Here is a 27,352-nt window from a genome sequence, read left to right as displayed (position 1 = left end):
ACCATCTGGAAGGGATTTTACTTTACTCCTCGCCCTCGGTCGCCCAACATTGGGCGCGAAGTCAACTGTGCGGCGTAGTCAAAAAGGCGCGCACGGTAAATATATAGTGAAGTGAGTAACGAAAATTTAGAAAAGCTTCCGAAGGTGATTTCGAATCGCGGCTATCCCTTTCGTCGTACTCGTACGTGACGTTGGTGTTCGGAGTTCGGAGAGCCGATGAGCACGCGCGTTGTACCGAGACCGGTGCGAACGGACGTCTCGCCTTTCGAAGCCAAACACACCGACTGCGATTGTGTAGGTTATACCTGTTGCGATAAATTCTGCGAATTGTACATACGTGTGCCGATGCGCGGATACGCCAGTATCGCATTGTTCGAGTCGACGGAGTTTAAGCGTACGCGTATCACGTTATCTCTGTGTGTGTTTTTTTTTTTTTTAGATAGTCGGATCGGACGTACCGGATCGAAGTCTCGCCGCTTCGCCGAACATGGATTCATCCTCGCGCGGCTCGTCCGTGGAATTGCAAATTGTGGAGGACGACGATCTGCTCGACGAAGTGCTGTGCATGAACAATCGAGAGATCGTCGAGTCCGAGCAGAGTGGCACGAAGAAGGAAGGCGAGCCGGAAGGCGGTACCTGGTACGACGACAAGGAGGACGCGGACGTTGACGGGACCGAGGAGAACGATGAGAACTCGAGTGCGCGATGTGACGATACCCGGACGGGGTGCGAAGAGGGTACGGACGATATTAAGTACATAGAGTACAGAGATAACGCGAGGAACAGGCCAAAGGATTCGCATACTTGGCGCAAGAGAGCGAGGCAGGACAATATGGATCATCACGATATGGACGCCAAGGTTTCTCGCAGCAGACGTTACTCCAGCGACTCCAGCTCGACCACAAATTCGTCGGAGAATGGCAAAAAGCTTATAGAGTACGAGACGGATCCAGCTGTGCTGGCACGTAGACAAAAAGAGATCGATTACGGGAAGAATACTATCGGGTACGACAGATATATTCAGCTGGTTCCAAAGTAAGTGTCGTGAGATCGATATTACAAGATTCTATGCTCCGTTTTTTTACGTATATATCTAGCTGAAGCCTCTATTTTATTTCAGAGAGAAGCGTACGAAAGAACATCCAAGAACACCACCAAAATGTATAAAATACAGCAGAAGGGGTTGGGACGGTATGGTAAGGCTGTGGCGAAAACAACTTCACGCTTGGGATCCTCCTCAGGAGAACGACAAGGCTGATTAATTAGGCTGAAAAATCATATTGTCATTCCATTCGAAAAATACTGCCAATATCATTTTCTTTAATTTATATTGCAATCGTGTTATTTTAACGCCTCCTATTTTGTTTGTTAAGTATCGCTTCTGTCTTTTGAAACAATTTTATAATATATTTATAAATATGAGAACAATCGTAATACGAATAACGCGAAGTGATATTTCTGTTCTCGCGTACGTAATTTTATAATCGCATTTTAGAAAGCTTCGCGCGCGTTGCATAAATAATTTTGTATAAATAAAATTAATATATGTATACTAAATGTCTCTCTTGAGACAACGTTTGCAGATTTCTATTACTAATTTAGGACACATTAAATACATGTGAGTTAAGAGTATTTTAATATAAATTCAAAAATGTGCAATGTTTCGTATGTGCTTTTGATACAAAATTTGCAAACAGTCATACGTAATATACATGAATACAAATTCTAATATATAATAAAAAAAGATTGCATAAAAATAACAAAAAGAAACTATATTTTGTTGAGTCGGAGTTTTTAATTAGCTAATAAAAACAAAAAATATATCTGTGATAAAGTAATTCATTATATACATTAAAAAATTTAACTAATATTTGATAACTTATATATATATAAATCTTCTATTATATTAAAAAAATAACTTACTAAATATTAATAATTAAGGAATAAATTCACTGTAAATTCAACCGTGTTTCAAGTCTTTCCAAAATGGCATCCAATTTCTGGTTCATTCTGGCTTCCATTTCGTCTGTTTTTTCCATCAGTCTCTTTTCCATATCGTGGAATTTATTATCGACATATCTGGCTTCCATTTCGTCTATTTTTTCCATCAGTCTCTTTTCCATATCGTGGAATTTATCGTCGATATAGATTTTGATGTCTGTATCGGATTTTTTATAATCTTCACGGTTTGTACATTCTTCGTCGCAACTTCGACGATCTTTTTCGTCATCTCCTTTTGCGATTTTATTTTTACGTTTGAAAAGATCCGAGTCCGAAGTAAGAGTTCCCAAAATTTTCTGACAAAACTGCTCATTCACGATTTCATTGTCATCGAATTTATCATGAAGTCCAAACATCCTTGTCGCGTCAGTTTCTCGACTCATTTTGCCGTTACCGGCATTACTGAGAAATGTCTGGATAAAATCTTTATAATTGAAGATACCAGATTTTGTCTTCTTTATAGATTCTGTGTTATTATCAATGCAGGTTTTGATATCTGCGCCCGAGCTTTTATAATTCTCTTCACAGTTCGAGTGTTCTGTCTCACTATCTCTTCTCACAGCTCTATTTTTACACTTGACATTTGACCGTTCATAATTATCTCCGCAATTTGGAAATTCTTTGTCATTATCGCTCCTTCCATTTTCGTTTATGCGCTCGTCGTACCTCGAACCCGAGGCATGTGTTTCCAAAAGCTTCTCTTCGTAATTTCTCGTAATTTCTTCTCTATCGTAAAATCCAAATACTTTCTTCGCTATTTCAGATCCCTGACTCGTCTTGCCGTTGCTAGCGTTACTGAGAAAAGTCCGAATAACGTCGTAATCGAAGGCACTAGGTTTTGCCTCTCTAATAGATTCTGTCAAAAACAGTCTTATACCATATACCCACATAGGAGGGCCTTTATTTTTTGTTCTAATAAACTGGAAACCAAAAAAGCAAACGTTATTGCATCAAATATAAGGGCAAAGTGTCAATATAAACATTATAAATGACAGTTATCTTACCTTAATACTGACTTCCGTAGTAGGAGGGTTTATCATCGTTTCGCCGAGGAAAACTATACTTCCCTCGTACTCGTCTACGAACTCTGCGAGTATCGTTGTCTCATATTCTCCAAATTGTTTGAAGATTTCCAGGACGTTACCTTCGGAAACAACGGCGATGCGCGCTATCCTCTGACAGTTCGATACTTCAATATTCAGCGTGCACGGTTCTGCGTTGGACTCCGTACCGGAATCCATTGGCTGTAGAGCGACACAAGTATCCACAGAGGCTACATCTTCGCAGTTTATTCTGTGCAAAACGTTTACATTATTCAAATATCATTTTGGTGCCTTGAAGACCGATTCGCTCACCTTGCAGGCGCGTATCGCAGCGGCGCAGTAGTGACGGCATCGATGAATCGCTTATTATTGCTGATCTGCCAATTGCACGAGACCAACGGGGGACTGTCGCGTCGCTCCGTAGAGAGCAAAGCGCGCGGCTCGCCCATATCCTCGGCGTTCATTATCTCCATGATTCCGACGCACGTCGAGCGAGGCAAGCGAGTATAATTAATGGTCAGCTTTTTGTGACCGAGGCGTGTACGGCAACTATGCTTTGCAGTCTCGCGGATCTGTCCGCGATTGTCCGCATTCTCCCGCGCGATCTCTACTGTCGCATCTCGCCCTCGCCACGCATGATCCTTGCTCGATCTCGAAGGTCGGGAGCAGAAGCTGAGAGAGAACCACTGTTTCTCTGAATAAATAATTTTTTTTTGAATAATAATAATATAATAATAATGATTAATAATAATAATACTTATTAAGGGGAAAAAATACCCTTTAGATTTTGTTGTATCGATTGCGCTGAAGCAGAAATTAACGCCGTTGCATCATCGGCAGCTTGAAAATTCTGCGCTCTCCTTTTTTCGACAACTCGGAACGCTCGGTACAAACGTTCTGTTCTCCGCTTCCTCGAGTGAAAAGGACTTACGCAGTGTGCGTTTTCAATCTTCCTTCAACTTATACAGCCTCCGTATCTTGAACCCTCACTTTATCCCTTTTATTCGATACAAACGTCAAAAAAGATAGGTTAGCCCCTTTCAATTTATCAACGATTGGAGGATAGAAATAATCACACGAATACAGGACGTAATTGCTAATTGCAGCGGACCTTATTGTAAATGTGATACTTCAAGCTCGTCCCACCGTCGTAGTTAGGCGATTTGATAACGATTACAGATTAGACTCGTATCGACAGCCCTGTCAAAATGAAGAGAGATAGAGCATAGAGCGCATGTGTGGCCAATCTTGTAGGCCAGTTCCTTGTTCCTTTCAGCTCAACTTCTTGCACGGTTTATAGCTTCTCTCTTTTTCTTTTCGCATCGGCGAGAAAAGGAGAAAAGATGAACTGTGCAAAAAGTTCAGTACTGTGCCTCTTGTCTCTTTTTTCGACCAGTGTTACACTTCTCGAACTAGTGCAGCCAGTGCAACAGACTCCCTCCCCCCCCTCTTTCTCTCTCCTCTCTTCGCATTTTCGCAAGACGTGCTCCGGCCGGGGCACTCCGGGCTCCGGTGTTCGTTGAAGGTGAATTCAAGGGTGGTGGGAACTGAACAGCTGAGCTTTAAGTATCGAGCCATAATATCGGATCGAGCAACGTGCGCTTTGCTCGTGAATCGTCCCCCGGCTTTGCGGTCTCGCGGAGAAAAAACATGTCGAAATACAGGATCGTTATGGTTCGCCACGGCGAGAGCGAGTGGAACAAGTTGAACCTGTTCTGCGGGTGGTACGACGCCAATCTGTCGGACAAGGGTGCGTAAACGTCCGCCAAGTCCACCGCCGATTTCAAGGGCGAAAGGTCACGCAACCGCGCGTCCCTCTTCCGAATGGCATTGTTTGACGTATCGCGGCCGTACATCCTTCTTAAATCACGTTAGAAATGAAGTCTGATATGATGACACGCGTGATAAAAACCAATCGTTCATTCGTCGATCATATATCGCAAATATTTTAACATTTAAAAGTTTAACGTTTCATTGAGATAATCAAACGATTAAAGTTTGGATTAAAGACTCTCCTTTATGATTCAAGTTATTTCTCGCAGACAAGCGAGGGTCAAGTATTGTGTCAATTTTATCTAATCGACGGGTCTAACGCGTAAATAAAAGAATTTTTATTAGTTGGACAAATTTATAGAGATCTCAAGAATGTGCAGTTTGCCAACTGTACATACCGATTCAAACGCTTGAAGAACCGTGCGACAGACTACCGCAAAGCATCATGTTAAATCCAGTTTTTGACATAGTCGGCATATATAGCTTGATATATCGGCAATCTTCTTACAGGCAAGAGTGAGGCAGTGTCCGCGGGGAAGGCTCTCAAGGATGCGGGCTACGCGTTCGACGTGGCTCACACGTCGGTACTCACAAGAGCGCAGGAGACCCTCAAGTCGATCCTGAGGGAGATCGGCCAGGAGGATTTGCCGGTTCGTAAGACGTGGCGTTTGAACGAGCGACACTACGGCGGTCTTACCGGCATGAACAAAGCGGAAACGGCTGCCAAGTACGGAGAGGAACAGGTGCAGATCTGGCGGAGATCGTTCGACGTGCCGCCACCGCCGATGGAGGCCGATCATAAATATCACGACGCGATAGTGAAGGATCCGCGTTACGCCGATGGCCCGAAGCCCGATGAATTCCCGAAGTTCGAGTCCCTCAAGTTGACCATCGAGAGAACGTTACCTTACTGGAACGAGACGATTATCCCGCAGTTGAAGGAGGGCAAGAGGATCGTTATAGCCGCCCACGGAAACAGCTTACGCGGCATAGTGAAACATCTGGATCGTAAGGCGCTCTGCGCACAATCAATCTATTTATATCGTTATATGATTTTTTTACGATGATTTACGGAATATTCCTCTTTCGTAGAAATGACCAACGATCAAATTATGGGGCTGAACTTGCCGACCGGTATCCCGTTCGTGTACGAGTTGGACGAGAACTTCAAGCCGGTCGTTTCTATGAAGTTTCTGGGCGATGAGGAGACTGTTAAGGCCGCGATGGCCGCGGTTGCCGCGCAAGGAAAGGCCAAATGAATGACGATAAATCTGAAAAATTGTTTAACGTGTCGATTTGCGAGAAGCAAATCTCTCTTGTATGTCTGTTAACCAAGTATTTATGAACCTCTAGTTTCGTTACCGTGATAGAGAATGTAGCTCGAGAAAGACGATAGAATGTTGTTGCTTGAACGAGCATTCCTCTTGTGTAAAAAGTAAAGAAAAAATATATATCAAATATATATATAATAGAATATATCTGTGAAAGTATGAGATACTCAATTCTATATATACACGTTGTATGTTAAAAAAATATGTATAACGCCATTTGAAAATTGAAGTTTATCTCGACACAGCGTTGGCGCGAAAGAATTTCGAGTCAAATTGAAACCGTTATCTTATGGTCTTCCTCAACTTTCGTATGAAAATCTTCCAAATGTGTTTTCTTCTCGGTACACTCAAGTGCGTTATTTAAAATGGATCGCCTTAATATAACTTGATATAAGTTATAAGAATATAACAATATTATTTACATGTCTTATATTCATCTTTCATTATTTGATATGCCACGTAAAGTAGATCGGTCGCACATTTTGCACATAATACGTTCTTACAAAATGTTTCTAAGAGAGGCGAGAGGCATATTTCGTTTTTTATGCATGAGAGAAGCAAATCTCGTGTTTGAAGACTTTGAACTTTTAATTTGAAGTCAGGTACAATGTACAAACTACAAAGAGCGGGACGCCGGCGTCAATGGCATCATCGCTCAGTGCGTTTCGGAACGTCAGCCGCGTCAGCGTGGACGGGTGGATTGGAATTGGGATTGGGAGTCCTATGCCATAACCTCACACATGATACGCTGAAACGGAGGCTCCCTGTTCCGCGGAGGCAAGAGAGTTTCCCCGATTCAAGAATGAGTCGCGTGGATTTGAAGGTCGTGTTACTCGGTAACGCGATGGTGGGAAAAACGAGTCTTATGGAACGATATGTGCACGACGCGTTTAACGGCGACAGGCCCTATCAGAATGTAAGTATGCTCTTCGTTCGGTTATACGCGCGGGTGTACGGGGAGCGTTCGCGCTGTCCGGCGCGATCGACTTTTCCCCTTGATATTCAAAGAGAAGGCACCTTTTCGCGTACTTGTGCGATTAAATGGACCGACCCGAATGACGATACTTCAATTTGAATTGAGCGTAAAAATTAAAGGGCCACGTCTGACAGCGTTGATACTCCTAAACTCCTAACACACGCTACATGGAAGAGACGATTCGACAAAAGAAATTTGTTGAGAGACAAAGGAAAGAGAAAAGTCGTAGTTATTTCCTTAGAATTCTTAGAACCCTCTCCCCCGACAACGGGACCGTTCCTTTCAGCTGAACTCTGCGGCTTGAATTTTGTATATCTCACGGACGGTGATAATATATCTGTGGGCGTCTTCAGTTACGATTTTATCAGCGCTGTTCTCAACACATCGATACGCGGAAGACGGAGAGTATCGTGATTTAAAGTTATGATATTTTGTTTCGAGTTCTAATTCACACAGATAAAAGACTTTCGGAAGGAGAATTGTACGATCAATTTCTCAAAAGCGATTTGCAATTCGCGACACAGTCGTGGATTTGGAACAAAAGAGGAGAAAGAGGAAAGTTGCAGAGACGTATTTTGCGAGAGAGGCACGTATACGGTTGAAAGCTAAAAAGAACGGGCCCACAGTCAATTTGCGAGCACTAACGTGGTACGATCTTGTTTCTCTTAGTCCGCAACATTGTGGAAAGAAAATGTATAAAAGTAACGTTGTTAAAGTTTGCACTGAGAATCGTCTGAACGGAAGGGAGGGCGTCGTGTACCAATTAATGCAGTTGAAATTATGCCGCAGACAATAGGCACTGTATTTGCGGCGAAGCGAGTGCAAGTGAACGATGTGACGCTTGTTTTGGGAATATGGGACACTGCGGGCAGTGAGAAGTAAGTATATTCAGTTTGCTATGTCGTGTTCCCCACTTTGAAATTTCAAAACGCTGGAAAAATACATAGTTCATCGATAACTCTGTGCCGTTATCATTTAATTACCAGGTATGACGCAATGACCAGGACGTATTATCGCGGCGCCAAGGCTGCCGTAGTGTGTTACGATATCACGAAGTCGAGTACATTCCAAAGAGCGAAGCACTGGGTCAGAGAACTCAGGAGCATCGAGGAGAATTGTAAGGTGTACTTGTGCGCCACCAAGAAGGATCTGTGCGACGAAGGTTTCGCGTCGGACGATCCGGACATGCAGAATGTCGTGGAGAGGTACGCGAGCGGCACGCAGACGAAGCTCTTCGTAACGTCTAGTAAAACGGGAGAGAACATAGGTAAAGGAAGCATTACATTTATATTTGGCAAATGTCTCGTTTCGCCTATTTCATTTGCAAAGTGTATTTATATTGTATCTGTCCTTTACAGTCGAGTTGTTCAACGAAATCGTACAGGATTTCGCGTCTAATCCGGAAAATTTGCAGAAGGTAGAAGAAGCGATTGTTCTAAGCAAAAAACCTGGGGAAAGGTACTGTTGCGCGACCTAACTAAATCAGTATTGATATTGTATTCTTTTACGGTTTTTTTTTATACTAGATAATTTGATATATATATTAAGAGATAGATATAAATATAATAAAAATAGATTCCAATGTATCGTTAATGATCGATATATGATATTGTTTTGCTCGGTGATTAGCAAGAGTTCAGAATTTTATACGCGTAATGTTGCTATGCGTAGCACAATGCAATCGCTTCGCAAACTTGATTCAGATTTTTCAGCTGAATGGTAAATTTGTAAAAAAGAAAAAAAGAAGTGTATAAAACGTGCACATATTTTGTATAATTGAAAATGCGATGCGCAATATACAATTGAGAAATGTTTCTGAACACGTGGTTCTTGATCATTTAGCTTTTAGCTGATTCTTCGCATTGCAAATGATTGTTCACGATCACATATGAATGCGATTATGAAATTGCTAATTATGAATTCATCCATATGTGATTATTAATCGCGAATTGTGATAAGATTCTCAGTGATAGAATCATGTTCTTGAATGTATGTACATGGAATGTAGTTTTTCGAAGACTTTGTACTCATTACTATTACTGTACACAACGATGCCTATTATTGCGATAACGCCGTTTATTATTGCGATCATTCATCATTAGCGATTCCTAGCGTCGGAAATAGCTCTTGATAGCTCTCTTCTTCCGCAACGGCAAGAAGGAAAGAAGAAGGGAAAAAAAATAGAGAAGAAGGCGAGCTCTCTCACCACGACGCGTTGCATTCATTTTGGACGAATGCGCCGTTTCTCAAATTTTTGTCCATTTTAACCAGCAAATGTCAAATAATAATATAAATACGATGTGATATAACATATATTGTCATTGTAGATGATAAATAAATATACATATATCATCAAGCTAAAAAATGATTACGAATTTTGAGACACGGAATAAGTGCAGAGCAATGAGGCGCGGAACACGGGCGACCTGCTTTACCGATCGACAATGACAGCGAGGTGGACGATAGCGCTTTTGAATTCTCGCCGCGACGTCGCGCCACCGTATCGAGCCGTGGTCGATGCGCGCGCGCGGTGCGGTTGCGCGGACGGGAGACGCCATATTGAGAGAGGGTGTTGCGAGTGTCGATGTCGACCGAATGTGCGAGCTGCGGTGTTTACGCGGTTCCGGGTTGAAGGTTCCGTGATACGGGTTGCGCATCGATTCCGTGGCCGTTGCCTTGGTGCACGGTGCGTCGTGACACTCGTGACGCGCGCGTGCCATCCGAGAGACCGGGCGTAGCGGCCGCTGTCATGAGCGGTAGCGACGGCGAGGACGGTCGACGCGAGAAGAGCACCGCCACCACCGCCACCACCACCACCATCGTCACTGGGGAAAGCGGCACGGCCGGAGCGATGGGCGACGACGGCGGTCCAACCGCGACGGCGATCAAGCGACGCTGCAACGACGCTGCCGTCGCCGTCGGCGGTAGCAACGAGTCCGCGTGGACGACGACGCCGCGCCGGGGCACGGACGCGCCGAGCGACCACGAGAGCGGGGACGCCCGCGTGTTCCCCGCGGTCGCGGACTACGATCCCACCGGGGTACGTCGTCCTCTCGTTTTCTGCGCGGTTTTTTTTGTGCGAAAACCGAACGCGATGTGCGATCGAACAAATCTCATTTCAATAACATAATTCTTGTATAATTTAGAGACCGTCGCTCGCCGAAATCTTTGTGAAAGATTCCACTGTTAACCTTCTTGGAGTAAAAAGTTTGCTCACGTACACGGTCGGTTGCGACACTTTTCCCTGTTCGAGAATTTAATACATTGTTTATTAACGTTATAATTTTAATATCATATATGCACGGTATGTAGGTATAGTATTGCCAGCCTGAAAAATAGTCGTCAGAGATATCTCTATGGAGTAGACCGATGCATGGATGTTTCTCTATGTTATGCAGCAGCAGTTTTCCTTGTGTCAATTATTCTGAAGTCCTAGTGGACTGAACCGGGTTGTCAGTTATTACTGTTTCGCAGAGACTTAAATGAAGCGACAGTTGACTAAATGAAACTTGTTAATAACAAAGAAAACTGTCTTGTTTGTATAACAGAAATATATCACATTATTATTACAGTTTTTTTAAAACAATTATGATAATATATACTTGCTACATATTTCTGTGGTATGAACAGATATGCATAGGCCCAATCTATTTAGTAATCTTCGGACTAAGAATTCCCTTAATAACACAATTTTTCAATATTTACGCCACAGAACAAAGATCTAGATTAATTTCACAAATTAAACGGTCAGCTCTTGCATCGCTACTTAACTTGCGCAAATTCCATCGCGTAAATAAGTTTATTGAATACTTATTCGTAGTGTGGGACGACCGATCAGCGCGTGATCGACGCATTTATCAGAGGCGCAAGAGCGGCCGATGAAGATCGACGCAAGTCGTCTCTAGTAAGCACCGACGCGCTTGCCAAACTGTACTCCTCTGCGGCAGCTATGGACGGTCAGTCACGTCTCGGAAAGGAGTCATGTTCCTGTGATAATACAGCTGACTACAAAGCTAAACGGTAAATACAACAATTAGAGTGTCATGGCGAAGGAGAAGGGGGGCGAGAATGCGGGTATTAATTGAAAGTGTCTTGCTTGTATGCGCAGAGATATGTTTAGAGAGGAGCTGCAGAAGGCTATGAATTTCCAAAATCTGTGGACAGAATTGCGGCAGTACATACGTACCGACTTCAACGTCGCTCTAGAAACGGCTCATATATTTGAGTCGCTGCAATCTCGTGACAGATACACCACGGATATGCACAACACTGTTATCCAGTAAGAAACTTCTACGTATTGAAATTCTTTGCGCCATTATATATATATCGTTGAACCGGACCGTCGCGTAACGGTGTCTTTTGGTTCCAGATTATGCAAAAGAGATTCCCATCAACTTTTCATGAGATTAGTGAGCCAGGCGCAAGAGTTTGTGATAGAAGTAAAAATCCGTTTATTCGCTCTTCTACACGATAGTAGCGTGAATTTAGCTGAAATTTTTCTCACTGGTTAGTACTACGTTTCGTAAGCAAAAACAATTTCAAAATATATATTGTGATATAAGATTTATTTGGATTTTTTTCACGATATAGGTCTCTTGAATGACTACGACGCTCTCGTATCGACAGCACTTTTAATTTCTGAATTAGTAAAACCGTTAAAGAAGTGCCTCAACTTTAATTTGACGTGGGACTGCTTCATCAAAAAGTTATATCAGATTTATGTATATAATGACGCTTTAGTGCAAAACAATTTACCTACATTTATTGGCCAGGTAAAATGCTATATTTTCTGAAGAAATGTCCATTGGCGTTTGCGACTTGGTAAATCTAAACGTGCACGCATGAATTTGCAGCTGAGGAAACTTCTGCCGTTGAAAGGTTCCAAATATCAAGCTCTTGTTCATAGATATTTATCTTTCGACGATGAGATGACGAGAATCGGTAATTTGTGGCCTGAAACAGAGCCATGGATGGATAAATATAAGTAAGTTGAAGGATATTATGCTGTTTACGTTATTGTTTGAACAACTCGGCGGAGCTGAATGGCGGAAGATAAAAAAATAGGGTTGTACAAGCAAAGTATGGTTTTAGTGCAGAACAAGCCGTTCGTATGACGAGACTTAGACAAATTAGAGAAGCTTGGGAATTGTTCACGGCAACACGTAAATTTATGGAGCGCAGCATGTTAAACAAAACATCTGATATCGGAAAGTAAGATATGCACGTGTACCCTAAATTCTGAAAAAAACTTTTTTATGATTTTCTCTAATCTATTGCGACCAATATTATTAGTGAAATGCAAGAGATACACGGACAGTTTTCGTCGCTCATTGCACATACATCTGGAAGCGACAGTCCACCTCTAAGTCCCGTATTGGACTTCAGTTCGGATTCCATAGCTATGCCATCGAGCATAGAAATAGTTCAAATATTGTTAGATGATTGGAATAAAGCTCAGCATCAAAAGTTAGCGGACATAGCCGGGGCATTGACCGCAACCGAGGTGGATGCCGCTGGACAAGGTGATTCTAACTGTTATGATTATACACGTGCAACGTGTCAGTTGGCGCAATACGCTATCAGATCGGTGAGGTACGTCATACGAATACATGAAGAATTGTATATTTCGAGTTTTATTAACTTTTGTAACATGTTAAATGATCTGACTTGTTTTAGGACTCACAATGACATCTCTGGCGATACGGAGAATGGGCTTGAAAATGGAAAAGGATGCGAATGTTATACATGCAATGAAACTGGAATAGGTCATACGGTAAAGATATTACATTTCAAGTTTTATTAATTTATTAATTACGTTGTTTTATTTTTCCATATTTTTTTAACTCTTTTTTAACTATATTTTTTTAACCTATTCTTTTTCCAATTTATTAATGTAAAGCTAAGTTAAAATATATTATCTATGCCATGTGTGCTTCTAACATCAGCCTGAGAATACAAATTTTTAGACCAAATAAAAATAATTGTTATGCGTATAATTTTTTATTATGATTTTACTTTGTATAAAACTTTTCTTGAAAATAATTTACACTGACAGATGACAATATATTTTTTTGTAGGCCACACATAAAGACGAAAATGTCGAGAAGGACGAGATAAATTCTTTTCCATCCCTTAGTAATGGGTTTCCAGGTAAGCAAATGTATAAATTAATAATGAAAGGGGTGTCTCAGAAAGATAAAAAAGTTTATCTATTTATTTGTTTTTAGAAATACCTGCAAGTTGTACAGCGACGCAAGTTGAGAAGAAACTAGATAATTTGAATGACGAGGACAAAAAGAAGAAAGAGCCGGGTACGCGTGATACTTTGCACAAATATACCGCCTCGAAAACACCCGAGTCGGAACCTTGTTTGTGTGTTTATCAACACGCGCAAGAAATAGCGGAAAGGAAAAAGGAAATTCTAGAAAGTCCGCCCTGTCCTTGTCTGTTGAATTCGAAACGCAAGTGGGACATATGTCCTTGCTTGCCTAAATGTAAGCGATTTAACAGATTTTTGTCGGATTTTTACTTAGCCAACCAATTAAAATTATGTCAATCGAATGATATAATGTATCGAAAAACAGCCATACCTGAAACGGTCGTACCGAATGGTCGTCCCAAAGCGACATCACCGACTTCCGTTACGAAGGCTAATCCAGAGCCGAGCCAAAAGCCTGCTGTAAAGACTGGTTCCACGCAATCTGCCCAAACCCAAACCCAAACGAGGCATTCTACAACGCAAACTCACAATCACAGCATGCATCAGGGTAGGTGTAAGTAGCGAGTCGTTCCTACGTCGCATAGCCGTTACGTCTCGATCTTAATCTTTTTTTCCTGCGTCTCTATCACATTTATTGTGCGCACGTTCGGGTACATCTTTTTTTCACGCAACCATAGGTAACACTCATTCGCACGCCCACGGACCGCTGCCGGATCTGACGAAAAGCACAGGTCCGTGCTCTCACCCCAGACTTCGTCCACTTAATCATACACCGCATGCGTGCCACAAGCAAGCCAACGTCGAACATATCAAGAGAATGTCGTGTAACGATTGTTAGTAAACATATATTCCGTATATCCTTCAAATATTTATTTATTATGTATGCTTACATTTTAATCTTGTATTTGTTTCAGTGAGTTCAGGAGATGGAGACTGTTCGGATTCAGGGAGCAGTCAAGGGGACTCGTGCTCCACTAGTAGCTCCGCGCAGAGAGATGCCAATGTGAGACACTGTGACTGTTGCTACTGTGAGGTCTTTGGTCACGGGATGGTGAGTTGGATATCTTTAAAAAAATCACGTTTATTCGACTCGAACAAGTGGCGATTAATGAGCGCGTTATTTTTAGCCATCAGTCGCGCCGGTGAGTCGAAACTATAAGGAAATGCGGGAACGATTGCGACAACTTCTGACGAAGAAAAAGGCGAAAAAGTGCAAGACCGTCGCAGCTGGTTGCAGCCCGCAGAAAAGTCCGTCGGAATCGTCGATTCCTAACGCCAACTCCGAAGCCAAAGCCGCGACAAATTCGATTCTTAGATCAAATACTCCAATTTCGACGATGTCCACGGTCCAATACGATCAACGAGATCAGCGAGATCAGCGAGATTTGGAGGAATTGTTAGAGTTCATCGAAGGTAATCAAAGCGGGAAGAAAGACAACAAGAAGGCCGAAAAGAAAGCGAGGCAGAAACAACGAAAGGTTTGTTCAAGTACAAATTATGCTACGCTATATTTCGTATTCAATTTTAGATTGTTTTATAATTATATGTTGATTCTTTTGACAGCTTGAAGAAAAATTAAAAAAGGACAGACAAGAAACAGAGAGACAAAAGTTAATAGAATTACAAAAAAAGACACCAGAGGTGACGATCACTGTTGTCGACCCTCAAAAGCCCATACCTCAAAGATTATTGCCTCAATGTAATTTACCGGAAGTTTCCATTTTACCAACGTCGCCACCGGTATCTGTACCCACGATAAAACAGTTAAACAATAGAAAAAAAGATAAGCAAGAAGTTTGTAGCAATAATAGTAATAACAGCGGCAGTAATAGTATTACTAATTTGAGTAACAAGACGAAGATTGCGAATTCAAACGCAAAAAATAAGAGTATTAATAGTACGGAAAAGTGTGAAGTGCGAAATACGAATTCTAGCCAAGGGAATAAGAATAACGCGAAAAATGATAAAGTTGATAGCAATAAAGGCGGCAAGCCACCAGCAAGTATTAATAATATTACGTGTACGAAAAACAGTTTGAGTAATAATGCAAGTAAGTTAGCCAACGTCGATTTACTTGATAAGAAGTTGACGAAGAAGGAGAGGAAAAAATTAAAGAAGGAAATGAAGAAATTGGAAGAGGCGAAGACAAGGGAGACCGAAAGTGCAGCGCATACAGAATCTCAACCGCAAATAGTTACTATTAGGAGGGAAATAAATTCGAACAGTGCTGAACCTACGGTCACAATCACGCTGAAAGGCCAAACCCCGGCCGAGGATAAGGTTTTATTTACGTTGGTGAATGGACAGACTAAAGAACCTTCTCACAAGTCGGAGCAAGAACAAAACCAAAGTAACAGTAGAAAAAAGAAAAAGGTCAAAGCGATTAACAATAGTAATCCCTTGCAACAGGGAAATAAGTTACAGCAATCGAATAATTCGAAGCAACAGACTCAAACTAAAGCCAACGACGGTAAGAATTTGAAGCAACAAGCGAATAACGACAAGTCGAAAAGTGGTAAACAGATGGACGAGAGGAAAGTCCAACAGCAGAGCGTCAACGAGGTCAAAAGTTCTAAATCGAAGAAAGATAAAAGAAATACAGAGAACAAGGAGAACGTGTTGCAACAGCAAAATACAGTGAACAAGGGTAAGAATCAACAAAACGCGACTAACAAGAAGCAGAATAAAGCGAGTACTCCTCCTCAGACGCCGGTGTCGCAGAAGCAGCAGCAGCAGCAGCAGCAGCAGAACCAGATTATAAGCGAATCCGCGATTAGTAAGAAAGCAAAGAAGCAGCAACAGCAGCAACAAGATAAAAATCCACAATCGAACACCAGTAAGAGCAATAAAAGTAATAATAACGCGACTAATAAGAACGTATCGAGTAAGAGCGATTCTCAAAAGAGTAGTAATGTAAATAAAACGAATCAAACTACCGTAAGTAAGCAACGTGCGCCCACGGAGGTCCAAAATACGTGTTCCGAACGAGTTGGTTCGCCGTCGCTTAGTAGCCAGTTTAAAGATATCGGGCCGAACTCCAAGATCAACATCGAAAATCTCAAGTTACCTCCGGGCATCACGATCACGAAGGTCGACGCGCCGCCGAAACCGCTCCCAATCAAAACGGCTCCTTTGCCGAAACCAGTGAATCCGCCCAAGCAAACTACTATCATCGCCGCGCCGATGAGCGGCGTTCAGTCGAGCTACGCGAGTCCGCAGGCAGGTGGAAATGTCATAGTGGTGGACACGGGCAAGCTCAAGCAAGATCTGCTGCCAAAAGCCAATGAGAAAGGTAAATTGATATTGGTATAGATAAACTGAGATAAAATTGAGGAAGCACACATAAGACCAAATTTCTGAGACTAAAATTTCGTTGTGGATAAGAATTTAGTAGTCTTTATTCGAATTTGCGATATCTAAATATATTGAAATCTTCCAGAAAAGTAAATATATTTCTCTGTTTAGGAAATGAGTCTGAAAACAGAAACAATTGTGATAAATAACAACAGATTTTTTTATCGTATTTACTCCTTTTAACCTGAAAGCTTCTATTTTATCTAGCACGATACTTGTATAATAAAAACAAACGAGTACGTGAAGAGTTGATAAAATTCTTCAAACAATTAAATTTATTAACAATCACTGGAATTAATTGCCTTCAAAAATAATAAATTTCTAAATTTGCTTTTTCCAAATATAGAATGTTTGTCTTTCAGTTTCTGTTTGCATAATTTTTATTAGTGGTTTAAACGAGTAATTTTTCGTTTTTCCTTACATAGATTCCCAGCCTCAAAATACCGCTACCGGTAAAAAGAAGAAGAAGAAAAATAAGAATTCAGCCAATTCGGGCAACACGGCGGCCCCGTCGCCGGTGCAAAATAGCGACACGTTCGTGAGCGACCACGCGATAGACGAGCCGGCGAGGATACTGCACAACCCCGGGACGAACATGGTGACCATCAGGAACCCGTCGTTCGGACCGATGAAGGTGCCGCCGACGCAACAGGCTGCGATCATTAAAGTTTCGGAGAACGGCATGGTGACGATCCGAAGTCCGGCTTTGCAGCAGGCGATCAATGCGGGCTTGACGTCACCACCTAAGCCGGATTACATAGTCAAGGGCGATCTATCGTCGGCGGGCAGAACGACGACGACCGATTGCGGTCAGCTGAGCGTGAAACACGCGAACGGCGTCATATCGTCCAGCCTGGCGGAATTGCGCAGCCGATTGAGCGCGCAGCCGGATTGCGCGTCGTCCTTGTCCGAGCTCGCCAACATCCAGATCAGCCAGATGACGAATGGCCAACCGATACCGGAGAACGGCATCAATCTCAAGGGTACCAGCGTCACCCTGACGAAGGTGAGACCCGAGGTAACGGGGAATATGGAGGACGCGCGGCAGGTATCGGCAAAATGCGCCGCGGCGAAGGAAGCGGCGATAAACGCCGCCTCGGCCAACAACAGCGGCGGCGGCGGCGGTGGCGGCGGAAAGAGCAAGAAAAAGAAAAAACGCGGAAGCGGCACGGGGCAGTGCGGAGATGACTTGGACCTCGTTGGTGAGAAACAACAATAATCAGACTTTAACATGTAAATCTGCTTCTTTCATTTTGTTTGTTTTTCTTTAACACATTATACATTACACAAATACATTGTACAGGCACGCATTCTCCTCGGGTTGTTACTCACGCTTGCACAACGGCTAGATCTTTCTTTCCTTTATGAAGGAAACTATCCATACGTATCTCTCTTGGAGGCTCGTAGGCTTATCGCACTAAGGACGATTTTTTTCCCCTTTTATTCCGTGCCGTCAGGAGAGGGCACTGCACCGCGTTAGGATGCCGCGTCGTCTGCTATATAGGTCAAAAGATTTTTGAGACACCAAACTAAGTATTCTTGAATGAAAGAGAGAAAGAATGGAAAAGAGAAAAAGATACTTTCGAGAGTTGGCTTCCGCAAATTTCTTGTGGCAATCGCTTTAAAAAGGCAAATGATCATCCTTCTCTCTTTTTTTTTTTTTTCCAGTTCCACGCGAGATTCGTTCCGACAATTCGAATCGCTTTGTTTTTCTTGAAAGCGCAAAGTTAAGTGTCTCTGGATTTAGGTGCGAATTCTTGGCGGTCCTTGTTTTCTTTTCCACTCGAATGCAGAACGCGAGGCAGTGTCGTCTCGATAAGACGCCGTACAAATGTATGAACCGAGAGCGCGTGACGATGGAAAGAGAGAGAGAGAGGGGGGGAGGGGGAGCATACACAATACAAGATTATCTCAAACCGGGGACCGAATACCGAAAATAATTTCACCGACGACTGTGGTGTGTACCGGGTATCTTTATTTTGATAAAACTACAATTAGGAACGTGTGATTATACCGGATTATTTAATCATAGTATATTAGATAATGAGAATGTTCCGAATTTATTCAAGTTATATTGTCTAGGTTTTTTTTGTTAATACATCAAGAATCTATATCTATTACAGTCTGAGAGATCTAACAGTATTGAATTATATCGGTATTATAATACTGGTATTATCGAAACATTATTTATGTACCGATATGGAATATTTATATATTGAGATTAGTTTTCATTATATATAAAATGACATAACAAAAGATACAATATGTAACATACACACACATATATATATATATATATATATATATATATATATATATATACATATACATATATATATATAACCGTGTGTATAACCGAAAAATATATCGGTATATAATCGATATTTTTGTTATATCTTTTACAATCTCTGCTTTAAACGCGATCGACGGACGAAAAATAAATGGACAAATTGCTTGACTACATTTATATTGACCATGACAATATAGGGATCTTCTCATTGAATGATACACGAATGTGATAGTATACTTAGTATACGATGTTTTTTTAATATGCTGATGACATTAAATAAATGAGCAAGCTACTTTTTTTCAACGTTATACTCTCTTTTCCCCTTTGTCGGAGCAGAAATACGTTTCCCGAAATGCTGCATGAGTATGGGTAGTCACACTCATTATCTTTTCTTATTCTTCTTTTTCTCTTTCATTCAACCTGTTAAAGTTACTTCATTGCCTTGCAATAAATGTAGAGAAGACAAGAACGAATTCCTCGGGACAAAACAATTTTTCGAGCAGTATCTTATTAATTGTAACAACGAAGAAAGTTAGGAAAGATTCAAATGAACATTAACAACTTTACTTGTAATGAGAGAGAAACATAATAATGATTCTGCGAGAGGAATTTGCAAACTCGACACGGATGTCTCGCTGATTTTGTGTTGCTCCGCGAATGCATGGCCCATTATCTGGACGATATCCGAGATATTCGTCAAACACACGTTGACATAATTGTTCTTTTTTTCTCGTCTCTTTATACTTCTACCCATACCCACACAGTGGACAAGAGAGAGAGTGAGAGAGAGAGAGAGAGAGAGAGAGAGAGAGAGAGAGAGAGAGAGAGAGAGAGAGAGAGAGAGAGAGAGAGAGAGAGAGAGAGAGGGAGAAGTAATGCACAGCAGATTTTACCAATCATTGCCGCGCTCGTAGGCGGGCTGTCGGTGTATCCAGTATTCAGAACGTGTCTTTTACAGAGGTATTCACGCCCAAAGCTATAGAGAACGACGAGGAGATGGACGATGATGAGCGCGAGCTGGAGGCCTTCAAGCGGTTCTGTCTGCAATCGGTGCCGCCGCTGCACAAGGAGAAGGTCAATCTGAATATCAAGGACATCGTACTGAAGAAGAAATCATCGTCGTCCTCGTCGTCGTCGTCGTCGTCCTCATCAACGTCGTCGTCGTCTTCGTCGTCGTCGTCGTCGGCGGCGGCGGCGGCGGCGGCGGCAGCAGCGACCGCTGTAATAGCGGCCAATTGATTTGTATAATGACTCGCATAATTCTGCGTTACCATCCGCATGCTCTCTGGCACGCGATTACTGCCATTTTTCGGTGATCCGACGCGCGGTCTAGAATGCGATTGCATCGCAAACGACCCGCGTGTTTTTGTCGACATCGTCGTCGTCATCGATTCCAGGTTTTTACAGAAAGACAAGTATGTAATGCCTTTGTAGATGAATATTTAAATGTTAGCGTTATTAGAGCGAAGAAACGGAGGGTATAGGAGCTCTGACGACGGAATGATCGTATAACGATCGGACGGTGTCATTGTATATGTATATCGTTAAATGTAATTAGGGATGTAAGTTTTTCCTCACGGAACGACGAAGTTTCTCTCGCGAGAAGCATCGTTTCGAAGCGTCGTCCTCCTGGAGGGGGTCAACGGCATTTGTAAAAATTCGATCTCGCCGGGCACTTTAGGGATATAAGGCACGGTTGTAAAGTTTAAATGCGACAATGTCCTCGCAGCTCTGCGAGGTCTCGCACCGGCGAAGGTCAGAGAACTCTTGCGCGACTCGACGCAGATACACACACACACACACGGATGTGCGTGATGATAGACGGATGGACGTAGACATTGTCCTCTTCCTTTCTTTTTTTTTTCTCTCGATAAAAGTAGTTGCGCGTTTCTATCTACTTAGAGCGTCTATGTATCATCTTTATGTGTCTCTGTATCTACAATTCTATATTCTCCTTGTAGGAGTAGCCTGTAATCGTATAAGTAGTCTATACACTAGCATAGGACGCACACCGAAAAGGTTTATATATATACATAAATTATATATATATAAAATTCAAATGTACGTCACAGTGTTTCTTATTGTATTGTAATTAAAGTACTTTTTTATACGGTAGACAAGACTAGTCGTGTGTGGGGCGACACAGTCCATTCTTTTCAGTGTATATAAACTTCATCCCCATGTATGTACACTCTTTGAAAAGAAAATAAGTACATTATACATATGTGTATATGTATATAAACATTATTAGTTTATCACGTTTTTATCGTATCGGTTTCTTTCTTAAAAAAATTGTTTATTAAAAAAGAATTTGAATTAGGATTAAAATAGGAATATTGTAATTAGACACTTCGAAAAAAAAATGCCCACGTTGCAAGAGTGCACGCGCATCATAAATATTTTTTATCTAAATCTTTTTATTCGGCTTTTCCATTTTCCTATTCCTAACGACTTAAAATACAAATACATATATATTACTTTTTCGCTCAGGTACAAGAATACAAGAAAATATCAATTTCTCTAATTACCTTTTGAGCACATATCGATTATTGGTCACTACAAATTTTGATGTTTTACTACGCCGCTAGATGTCTCGTAAGGATATTTTTCGTCTTTCGCGGTAAAAGAAAAAGAAACGCAACGTGGATTTTGTGGAGAATGCTTCGGCGAGATGAGATGAAATAACTTCCAGGATGATTTCGTATAATAGCACATTGGTATCTGGTTCGTATATCTTGAATCATCTCTTTTTATTAACGTTCAAGCAACAGTTATATATATAATTATACACTTAAAATGGATGATATAATAATTCCAACAATAAATAATAAAAGTTCCCGAAGTCTTTTCGGATTCTATCCTGATCTTCTCTGAAACTGATTGTCCATTTTTACCAATTAAACTTTAATCTCGATTTAATAAACTTATTTTTTTTTTACTTTTCGAAAAAGTTAAGTTAAACCGAAATTAAAATTATAATCTATGTTGGTATAGAAACGGGCATGAAATCGGTTTCGCGCGAGTTCGCCGGTACAAATCGCAACCGGATTTGAGTTTCGTATGTATAATAAACATTCGTACACACACACACGCTTTTCGGAGGAATCTCCGGGGGAATTAATTAACAATCCAGACGCTCTCTCGCCGCGCTCGTACGCGGTGGAGAGAGCGTAACGGGCGTCACGGACGAGAGCGATCGTTCGATCGATTGTATCGCCGGGGCGTGTTGCTTGAGCAACATATGCCGCAAGGATTGCGCCTCCTCCCGAAGGGTCACTATCTGCGCCTTCAGGATCGCGTTCTCGTGCTCCAGCATCGTCGCCCTTAGCGCGATCTGCGAAAAGAGGTAAACAGATGTTATACGAATTGAAAAACGTCGAACAATTGTTTAGAGCGACTCGCCAGTGAATTCAATTTACATCGTCCGCTATAAAGATAGAGACGTCCCCCTTTTTTTGTGAAGGCCAGATTAAAATTTTTAACGACTATACCGGGGCCATAAGTTTTATTTTTGAATCATATAAAGAAATCTTCATTTTTTAAATTCTTTGATATTACAACGTCGGAATTTCTTGGCGCGAGTCGGATAGAATTTCACGGGGGCCGAATCCTCGAGCCTGCGAGGATCCTTTAAATTTTAGAATAAGGAAAGAATTAATCAACGATTGACCTGTCGAGCACAGTTAACTTTGTTAATTGAGATTAATTATGCTAATTTTTTGTCGTTTGATACACGAAGAGGAAGATTAGATTTATCGCGAGCAATTGCGCCGATTGAATTAATCGCGGTTCGATCGCGATATAATTAAGTCGCGACTTTAAGATCCGATCTGTATGTGCGTCATCCTTACGTGGTCCTCCCTGATCTTGCGGGCGTCCCGCGACTTCTTCGCCGCCTGGTTATTCCGCTTACGCCTCTCGTAATACTTCTCGTCCTTCTGCTCGTCCGGAATCGGTTTCTTCTCGCTTCTGGGTCTTCTGTGGAGAGCGGTTATGCCATTCGTAGTGACGAAGTGGCGGTTCATAGCACCTGTTTCGCCCACGCATAAAATAATAATAAAATATACACATTATTATCATATATATATATATATATATATATATATATATATATGTTATCACAGAGACGACAGGACGCGACGACGAGACGGCAGGATTTTTTGTGGAAAAGAAAAAAAAAATGCCCCGGGTGAGGATCGAACTCACGACCTTAAGATTATGAGACTTACGCGCTGCCTACTGCGCTACCGAGGCAGTTGCTTCCCTCCTATTAATCGGTGAATAAATAGAACGCCCCTCTATATGCGAATGGACGTATCGGAAGATTGTGCATAAAGGGATGATCGAACGTTAAAATATTAAATGATCAGAGACTGGCTTACCTGTGGGGGAAGTTGAGAAGGACTGAGGCACGCTCAGGGATTGCATCAAGGGTGGCATCGTCGCCAGAAAGGGCGGCTGAAGCAGAGTCCCCGGCAGCGAGAGCGTCGCCGACAGGGAAGAGGACGTTAACGGCGAGGAATCCGCCGGCACGGAACTCGACAAAATATCCGGCTCGACGAAGCCGTAGTCCCGGGACGGGTACGCCTCGTACCTGCACAGATCTGGCGAATAAAAACATCGCAATTTAATTCTAATTGAATTCTAATTTCATTCCAACAAAAACCGCGCATTTTATTGATCGCATATCCGTTATTTTGTATCGTGAAATTAAAAAAAAAAAAAAAAGAATTAAATTGCTGGGCGGCAAGGTTTATACGGTTTAGCGGCATCACCACCGACCGCCCCTGTGGCCTAATGGATAAGGCATCGGTCTCCTAAACCGGGGATTGTGGGTTCGAGTCCCACCAGGGGTACATTTATAATTTTTTTTTTGCATCATTATTTAAATGATATATCGTACAAAATCAAGATGGAAATAACATTTCGTCGACGAGAGATTTTTGTTATATGAAATTAATTGCACTATATGTAATAACACAAATATTATATATTTTTTTTCCCGCACAACGTAACGCCCCATTATGTAATTCTTTGTTTAATATTTTCAACTTTTTATATATACAAATAAGTTCTCACATGCAGGCGACAAAAGCTGTAATAAACACTCGCTTCTTCCCCCCTCTTTCTTTTCGCGATTAATTAGCTGCATGTGGAGCGCAGTTTGTTCGCTCGCTTGATCGATGCAAGATTTATTTGACACTTGGATATACTTCGCCCCGGGGCGAAGTTGAAACTTTTACCCCGTCCGGCTATCGCGCGCGGCTATAACGTGCATGCTATATACCGACGATGAAATATCGCGATCCGAAATGTCGTGATGATAAAATGCAACGACCACGTCGTGGTTCGTGCGAAACTGTGCAAGCGTTGGCGTTCGCGCGAATTTGCTCCACGGCTGTTAAAGCCAAGTCGTAAAATTCGTTCGGATGGTTAACACCTCGAACGCGCCAGTTACCAATTTTAAGGGAAGAAAACACCGATATAATGGCGATGCCGCGAATAAGACGGCCGTTTGTAACGAGAATGCGTGCTCGCAAAAATCAAACCGACTTAACTAGGCAAACGAGAGTCTCGATATCTTTTTTAATACTAATATGTATGCAAATAACAAATTACGTTGTAGCCTGTGATATACGAACTATGGGACTCACACAACACATACGGATATTTTAAATTATAAAAATTATTCTTATTCTTATTTCTGACATTTTATATGAATTTGGAGTAATAAATTGTTCGGATTGCCCCGAGTTACTCCGAGAAACTGTTGAAATTTAATATAATAATACGCTTTTTTTTATTAACGTATATTATTCTAACGGTGTAATTATCAATGAAAGAATACGAGAAAAAAATTTGTGTAAAAAAAAAACCTCCACCGTGACAATGTTTTCACATTGCCGTGACCAGGATTCGAACCTGGGTTACTACGGCCACAACGTAGGGTCCTAACCACTAGACGATCACGGCTACTGGAGGACTTGGATGAAGCTTGCAAAATATTGTAGATCAATCTAGATATCGGTCAACTTGCTCACTTGTGCATAACGGGGACCGACAAGCGACAAATAAAAGATATCGTGCGATATGTCTGAAATATTTCTGTATCTAGTGTAAAGTGTATTGACGCAAAAATAAAAGACTATATAATATATCACGTGCAAAGTCAAAATTTAGTAACACGCAGTATAAAATTGTGAAATTTCTATTAATTTTTTGTAAAATAAATTGACGTTAGATATCTAACAGAAGAAAATAATTATACCTATATAAAATATATCCATACGTTTTTTTATCTTATTGTATAATCTGTTCGCATATATAAGAAAAATAATAAAAGGAATAATTAAAAAATAATTAGGATAATTTTTGCAGTTTTTTTTACAAAAAATAAAATTGCGATTAAATTATACGACATTCTATAATAATCATATTTTATGTATGATTATTACATTATATATATATAGGCAACTTTTCTCCATTTCTTCAAACTGAGGAATACCAAAAAAGTATCACTTTTCTGTAAAAAAAAAACAATGCGAAAATTATCCTAATTATTTTTCTTATATGTACGAACTTACGAACAGATATTATACGCCAGACAAGAAAAAAAAATATATGGACATATTTTATATATAATTAAATTTTTTTCCAAGATTTTTCATATGCGATTTACGCACCTGAGTTCGGAGCGAAGAGGCTGTAACTCCGCAGGAGATGTAGCGCCGAGAATGCGCCAGAGACTGCGTTTCCGGTGCACAGCGTCCTCGCATGGGAGTGCGAATTCATTTCTCGAAAGGTATCTCTCAATGCGCGGGGTCAAGGTGGATTTTACGCATCTCTTCGATCCTCGAACGGTGAGTTCTTAATAATATAGGAGAGAAGTACAGGCGTTATGACCTAGGTCGCAGACGCACATAAATGGACGGTCTTTAAAATCAGTCGAACCTTGAGGGTCGCTTCAGGCATAACTTGCGCCACAGTTGCCGACAATCATATCTTTCGTGAAATCGAAAGGTGCCATTCGGTGAACCGCACTCGATCACGACGAGAGAATCTCTTCTCAGAAACATGTACATATACTTGTTTGTCCGTTTTACGATGATACATGTCACTATTTACATGCGTATATTGCGTACAGAACTATTAAGATATGACGTTAAACGAAGTCGAAATAAATATAGAAAATTTTAACCCTTAAAGGCTACGCTTCAAGTCTCAATCACTTTTATATTATGACTACACATATGGACCTCGCAACTTTGATCGCGTACAACTCTGAGTTTAATCAGTCAAATTAAAAAAAATTATATATAAAATAGGTGTACATACAAAAGACCGAAGAATATAATAGGATTAGACAAATTGCCAATAATTAACATTAAATTGTCCAAAAACATTAATCTTTAAAGACGTGCACGCAACATGAATGAGGAGTTAAAAAAAAAAAATAGACTCTAGGTCCATATACTATTTAGACTTTAATAGCCTTTTAGGATTAAATTCAACTCGTACATCATCGGCAAACTTTTCGTTGATGCAAAATTTCTTCGACGACGACTCGCATTACTGCCCGATTCCCTTTTCACTATTTATACGCGTTTTTCGTACACTATACATGCTCGAAGGTGTTGAATAATCTCGTCAACGGGATCTGAAACTGAACGTTTTGCTATCCTCCCGCATCCGACGTTCACTCGTCTCGGTCGAAACAAATATCGAGAATTAATCCAAGTCGTCTGAAAATTATGATTGCGCGAGGATTCAAGCTTTTCTCACGAAAAAGCCTCGATCTCGCGTAACGAACTCCCTGCGGCGGCGGTTGGAGCGGTCGGAAGTCGGACTAGCAGTTCGCCCCGACTATCCGGATACTCGCCTCATCAGACGCGATAACGCGCCGCGTCACGTCACGTGTTGCAGCATCGCGGTCACGTATACAGCACACACGGGAGTCACTTCGAATCGAACAACCCCGCCTCCGAGTGCATGCGCATTGTCACGTCGCCGGTTGATTCGTTGCCGGCGTCGATGCGATCGTCGGTCGTTGGTCAAGGCGAAACGCGGGCGCGGACCCTCCTGGCCAATCGCGACGTGTGCCAATCGTTTTCTCCTCTCTCCTTCGCCGTTTTATCACTGTGTTTATCGCGAGGGGCCAATCTGCAATCCGCGGCAACATAATCTTAGGTCACGTGAATGTGACGTGCGAAAGGACGCGCGCGTAGATAACCCCGCGACAAGAGACTCTGTATAACGTTCTCGTGCTCTTCAATACTTAATGGATATTAATGCGTTACTATTTATTTCGCTGTCGCGTCATTATCTACAGAAACGTTGCGAGGCGATCGAAAGTTGATCGAGTTT

At 41.6% G+C, this 27,352-nt stretch overlaps 6 protein-coding genes, 1 long non-coding RNA gene and 3 other non-coding genes across 11 annotated transcripts; 5 read left to right on the top strand and 5 right to left on the bottom strand.

Annotated features, from left to right (window-relative positions):
* Window positions 1-31: 31 nt before the first annotated feature.
* Slbp (Stem-loop binding protein) lies at window positions 32-1,284 on the top strand. Its single transcript, XM_077410584.1, has 3 exons — window positions 32-294; window positions 440-1,035; window positions 1,121-1,284. Exons 1-3 carry the CDS (start codon window positions 217-219, stop codon window positions 1,260-1,262), a joined length of 816 nt encoding a protein of 271 aa, XP_077266710.1. The 5' UTR covers window positions 32-216; the 3' UTR covers window positions 1,263-1,284.
* Window positions 1,285-1,869: 585 nt separating this feature from the next.
* Window positions 1,870-3,995, bottom strand: LOC143899861 (uncharacterized). Its single transcript, XM_077410581.1, has 4 exons — window positions 3,822-3,995; window positions 3,357-3,738; window positions 3,006-3,294; window positions 1,870-2,921 (listed from the first exon to the last, which is right to left on the bottom strand). Exons 2-4 carry the CDS (start codon window positions 3,515-3,517, stop codon window positions 1,950-1,952), a joined length of 1,422 nt encoding a protein of 473 aa, XP_077266707.1. The 5' UTR covers window positions 3,518-3,738; window positions 3,822-3,995; the 3' UTR covers window positions 1,870-1,949.
* A 503-nt stretch (window positions 3,996-4,498) lies between these two features.
* On the top strand, window positions 4,499-6,295 carry Pglym78 (phosphoglyceromutase 78). Its single transcript, XM_077410586.1, has 3 exons — window positions 4,499-4,794; window positions 5,328-5,825; window positions 5,910-6,295. The coding sequence occupies exons 1-3, from the start codon at window positions 4,695-4,697 to the stop codon at window positions 6,074-6,076; spliced, it is 765 nt and encodes a 254-aa protein (XP_077266712.1). The 5' UTR covers window positions 4,499-4,694; the 3' UTR covers window positions 6,077-6,295.
* A 156-nt stretch (window positions 6,296-6,451) lies between these two features.
* On the top strand, window positions 6,452-9,489 carry LOC143899865 (ras-related protein Rab-24). The gene is made up of 4 exons (XM_077410585.1): window positions 6,452-7,064; window positions 7,914-8,002; window positions 8,111-8,391; window positions 8,483-9,489. Exons 1-4 carry the CDS (start codon window positions 6,756-6,758, stop codon window positions 8,599-8,601), a joined length of 798 nt encoding a protein of 265 aa, XP_077266711.1. The 5' UTR covers window positions 6,452-6,755; the 3' UTR covers window positions 8,602-9,489.
* Window positions 9,490-9,626: 137 nt separating this feature from the next.
* Window positions 9,627-21,108, top strand: LOC143899857 (uncharacterized). 2 transcript variants are annotated; one of them, XM_077410571.1, is made up of 18 exons: window positions 9,627-10,164; window positions 10,945-11,144; window positions 11,233-11,403; window positions 11,494-11,630; window positions 11,715-11,896; window positions 11,978-12,108; window positions 12,216-12,335; window positions 12,417-12,716; window positions 12,801-12,897; window positions 13,202-13,274; window positions 13,352-13,618; window positions 13,709-13,891; window positions 14,022-14,177; window positions 14,259-14,395; window positions 14,472-14,822; window positions 14,908-16,636; window positions 17,124-17,900; window positions 19,947-21,108. In XM_077410571.1, the coding sequence occupies exons 1-18, from the start codon at window positions 9,874-9,876 to the stop codon at window positions 20,225-20,227; spliced, it is 5,583 nt and encodes a 1,860-aa protein (XP_077266697.1). In that variant the 5' UTR covers window positions 9,627-9,873; the 3' UTR covers window positions 20,228-21,108. The 2 variants fall into 2 exon arrangements, with proteins under 2 accessions (XP_077266697.1, XP_077266696.1); XM_077410570.1 differs by having other exon boundaries at window positions 13,709-13,897.
* Window positions 11,479-13,851, bottom strand: LOC143899868 (uncharacterized). The gene is made up of 3 exons (XR_013257626.1): window positions 13,715-13,851; window positions 11,884-12,077; window positions 11,479-11,612 (listed from the first exon to the last, which is right to left on the bottom strand). It is a non-coding gene; the product is annotated as an uncharacterized LOC143899868 (long non-coding RNA).
* Window positions 21,109-21,708: 600 nt separating the features above from the next.
* LOC143899867 (uncharacterized) lies at window positions 21,709-26,834 on the bottom strand. The gene is made up of 6 exons (XM_077410587.1): window positions 26,507-26,834; window positions 25,940-26,134; window positions 25,672-25,855; window positions 23,371-23,592; window positions 22,840-23,018; window positions 21,709-22,322 (listed from the first exon to the last, which is right to left on the bottom strand). Exons 3-6 carry the CDS (start codon window positions 25,778-25,780, stop codon window positions 22,110-22,112), a joined length of 723 nt encoding a protein of 240 aa, XP_077266713.1. The 5' UTR covers window positions 25,781-25,855; window positions 25,940-26,134; window positions 26,507-26,834; the 3' UTR covers window positions 21,709-22,109.
* On the bottom strand, window positions 23,170-23,242 carry Trnam-cau (transfer RNA methionine (anticodon CAU)). The gene has a single exon. It is a non-coding gene; the product is annotated as a tRNA-Met (tRNA).
* Window positions 23,772-23,844, top strand: Trnar-ccu (transfer RNA arginine (anticodon CCU)). Its single transcript has one exon. It is a non-coding gene; the product is annotated as a tRNA-Arg (tRNA).
* Window positions 24,890-24,961, bottom strand: Trnah-gug (transfer RNA histidin (anticodon GUG)). The gene has a single exon. It is a non-coding gene; the product is annotated as a tRNA-His (tRNA).
* Window positions 26,835-27,352: the final 518 nt, after the last annotated feature.

This window comes from Temnothorax americanus, unplaced genomic scaffold (assembly GCF_048541705.1).
Source record: "Temnothorax americanus isolate GAGA-0224 unplaced genomic scaffold, ASM4854170v1 Scaffold29, whole genome shotgun sequence".
Taxonomy (NCBI): domain Eukaryota; kingdom Metazoa; phylum Arthropoda; class Insecta; order Hymenoptera; family Formicidae; genus Temnothorax; species Temnothorax americanus.
Note: the sequence above shows the minus strand (reverse complement) of the source record. Positions and strands in the feature narration are given on the sequence as shown.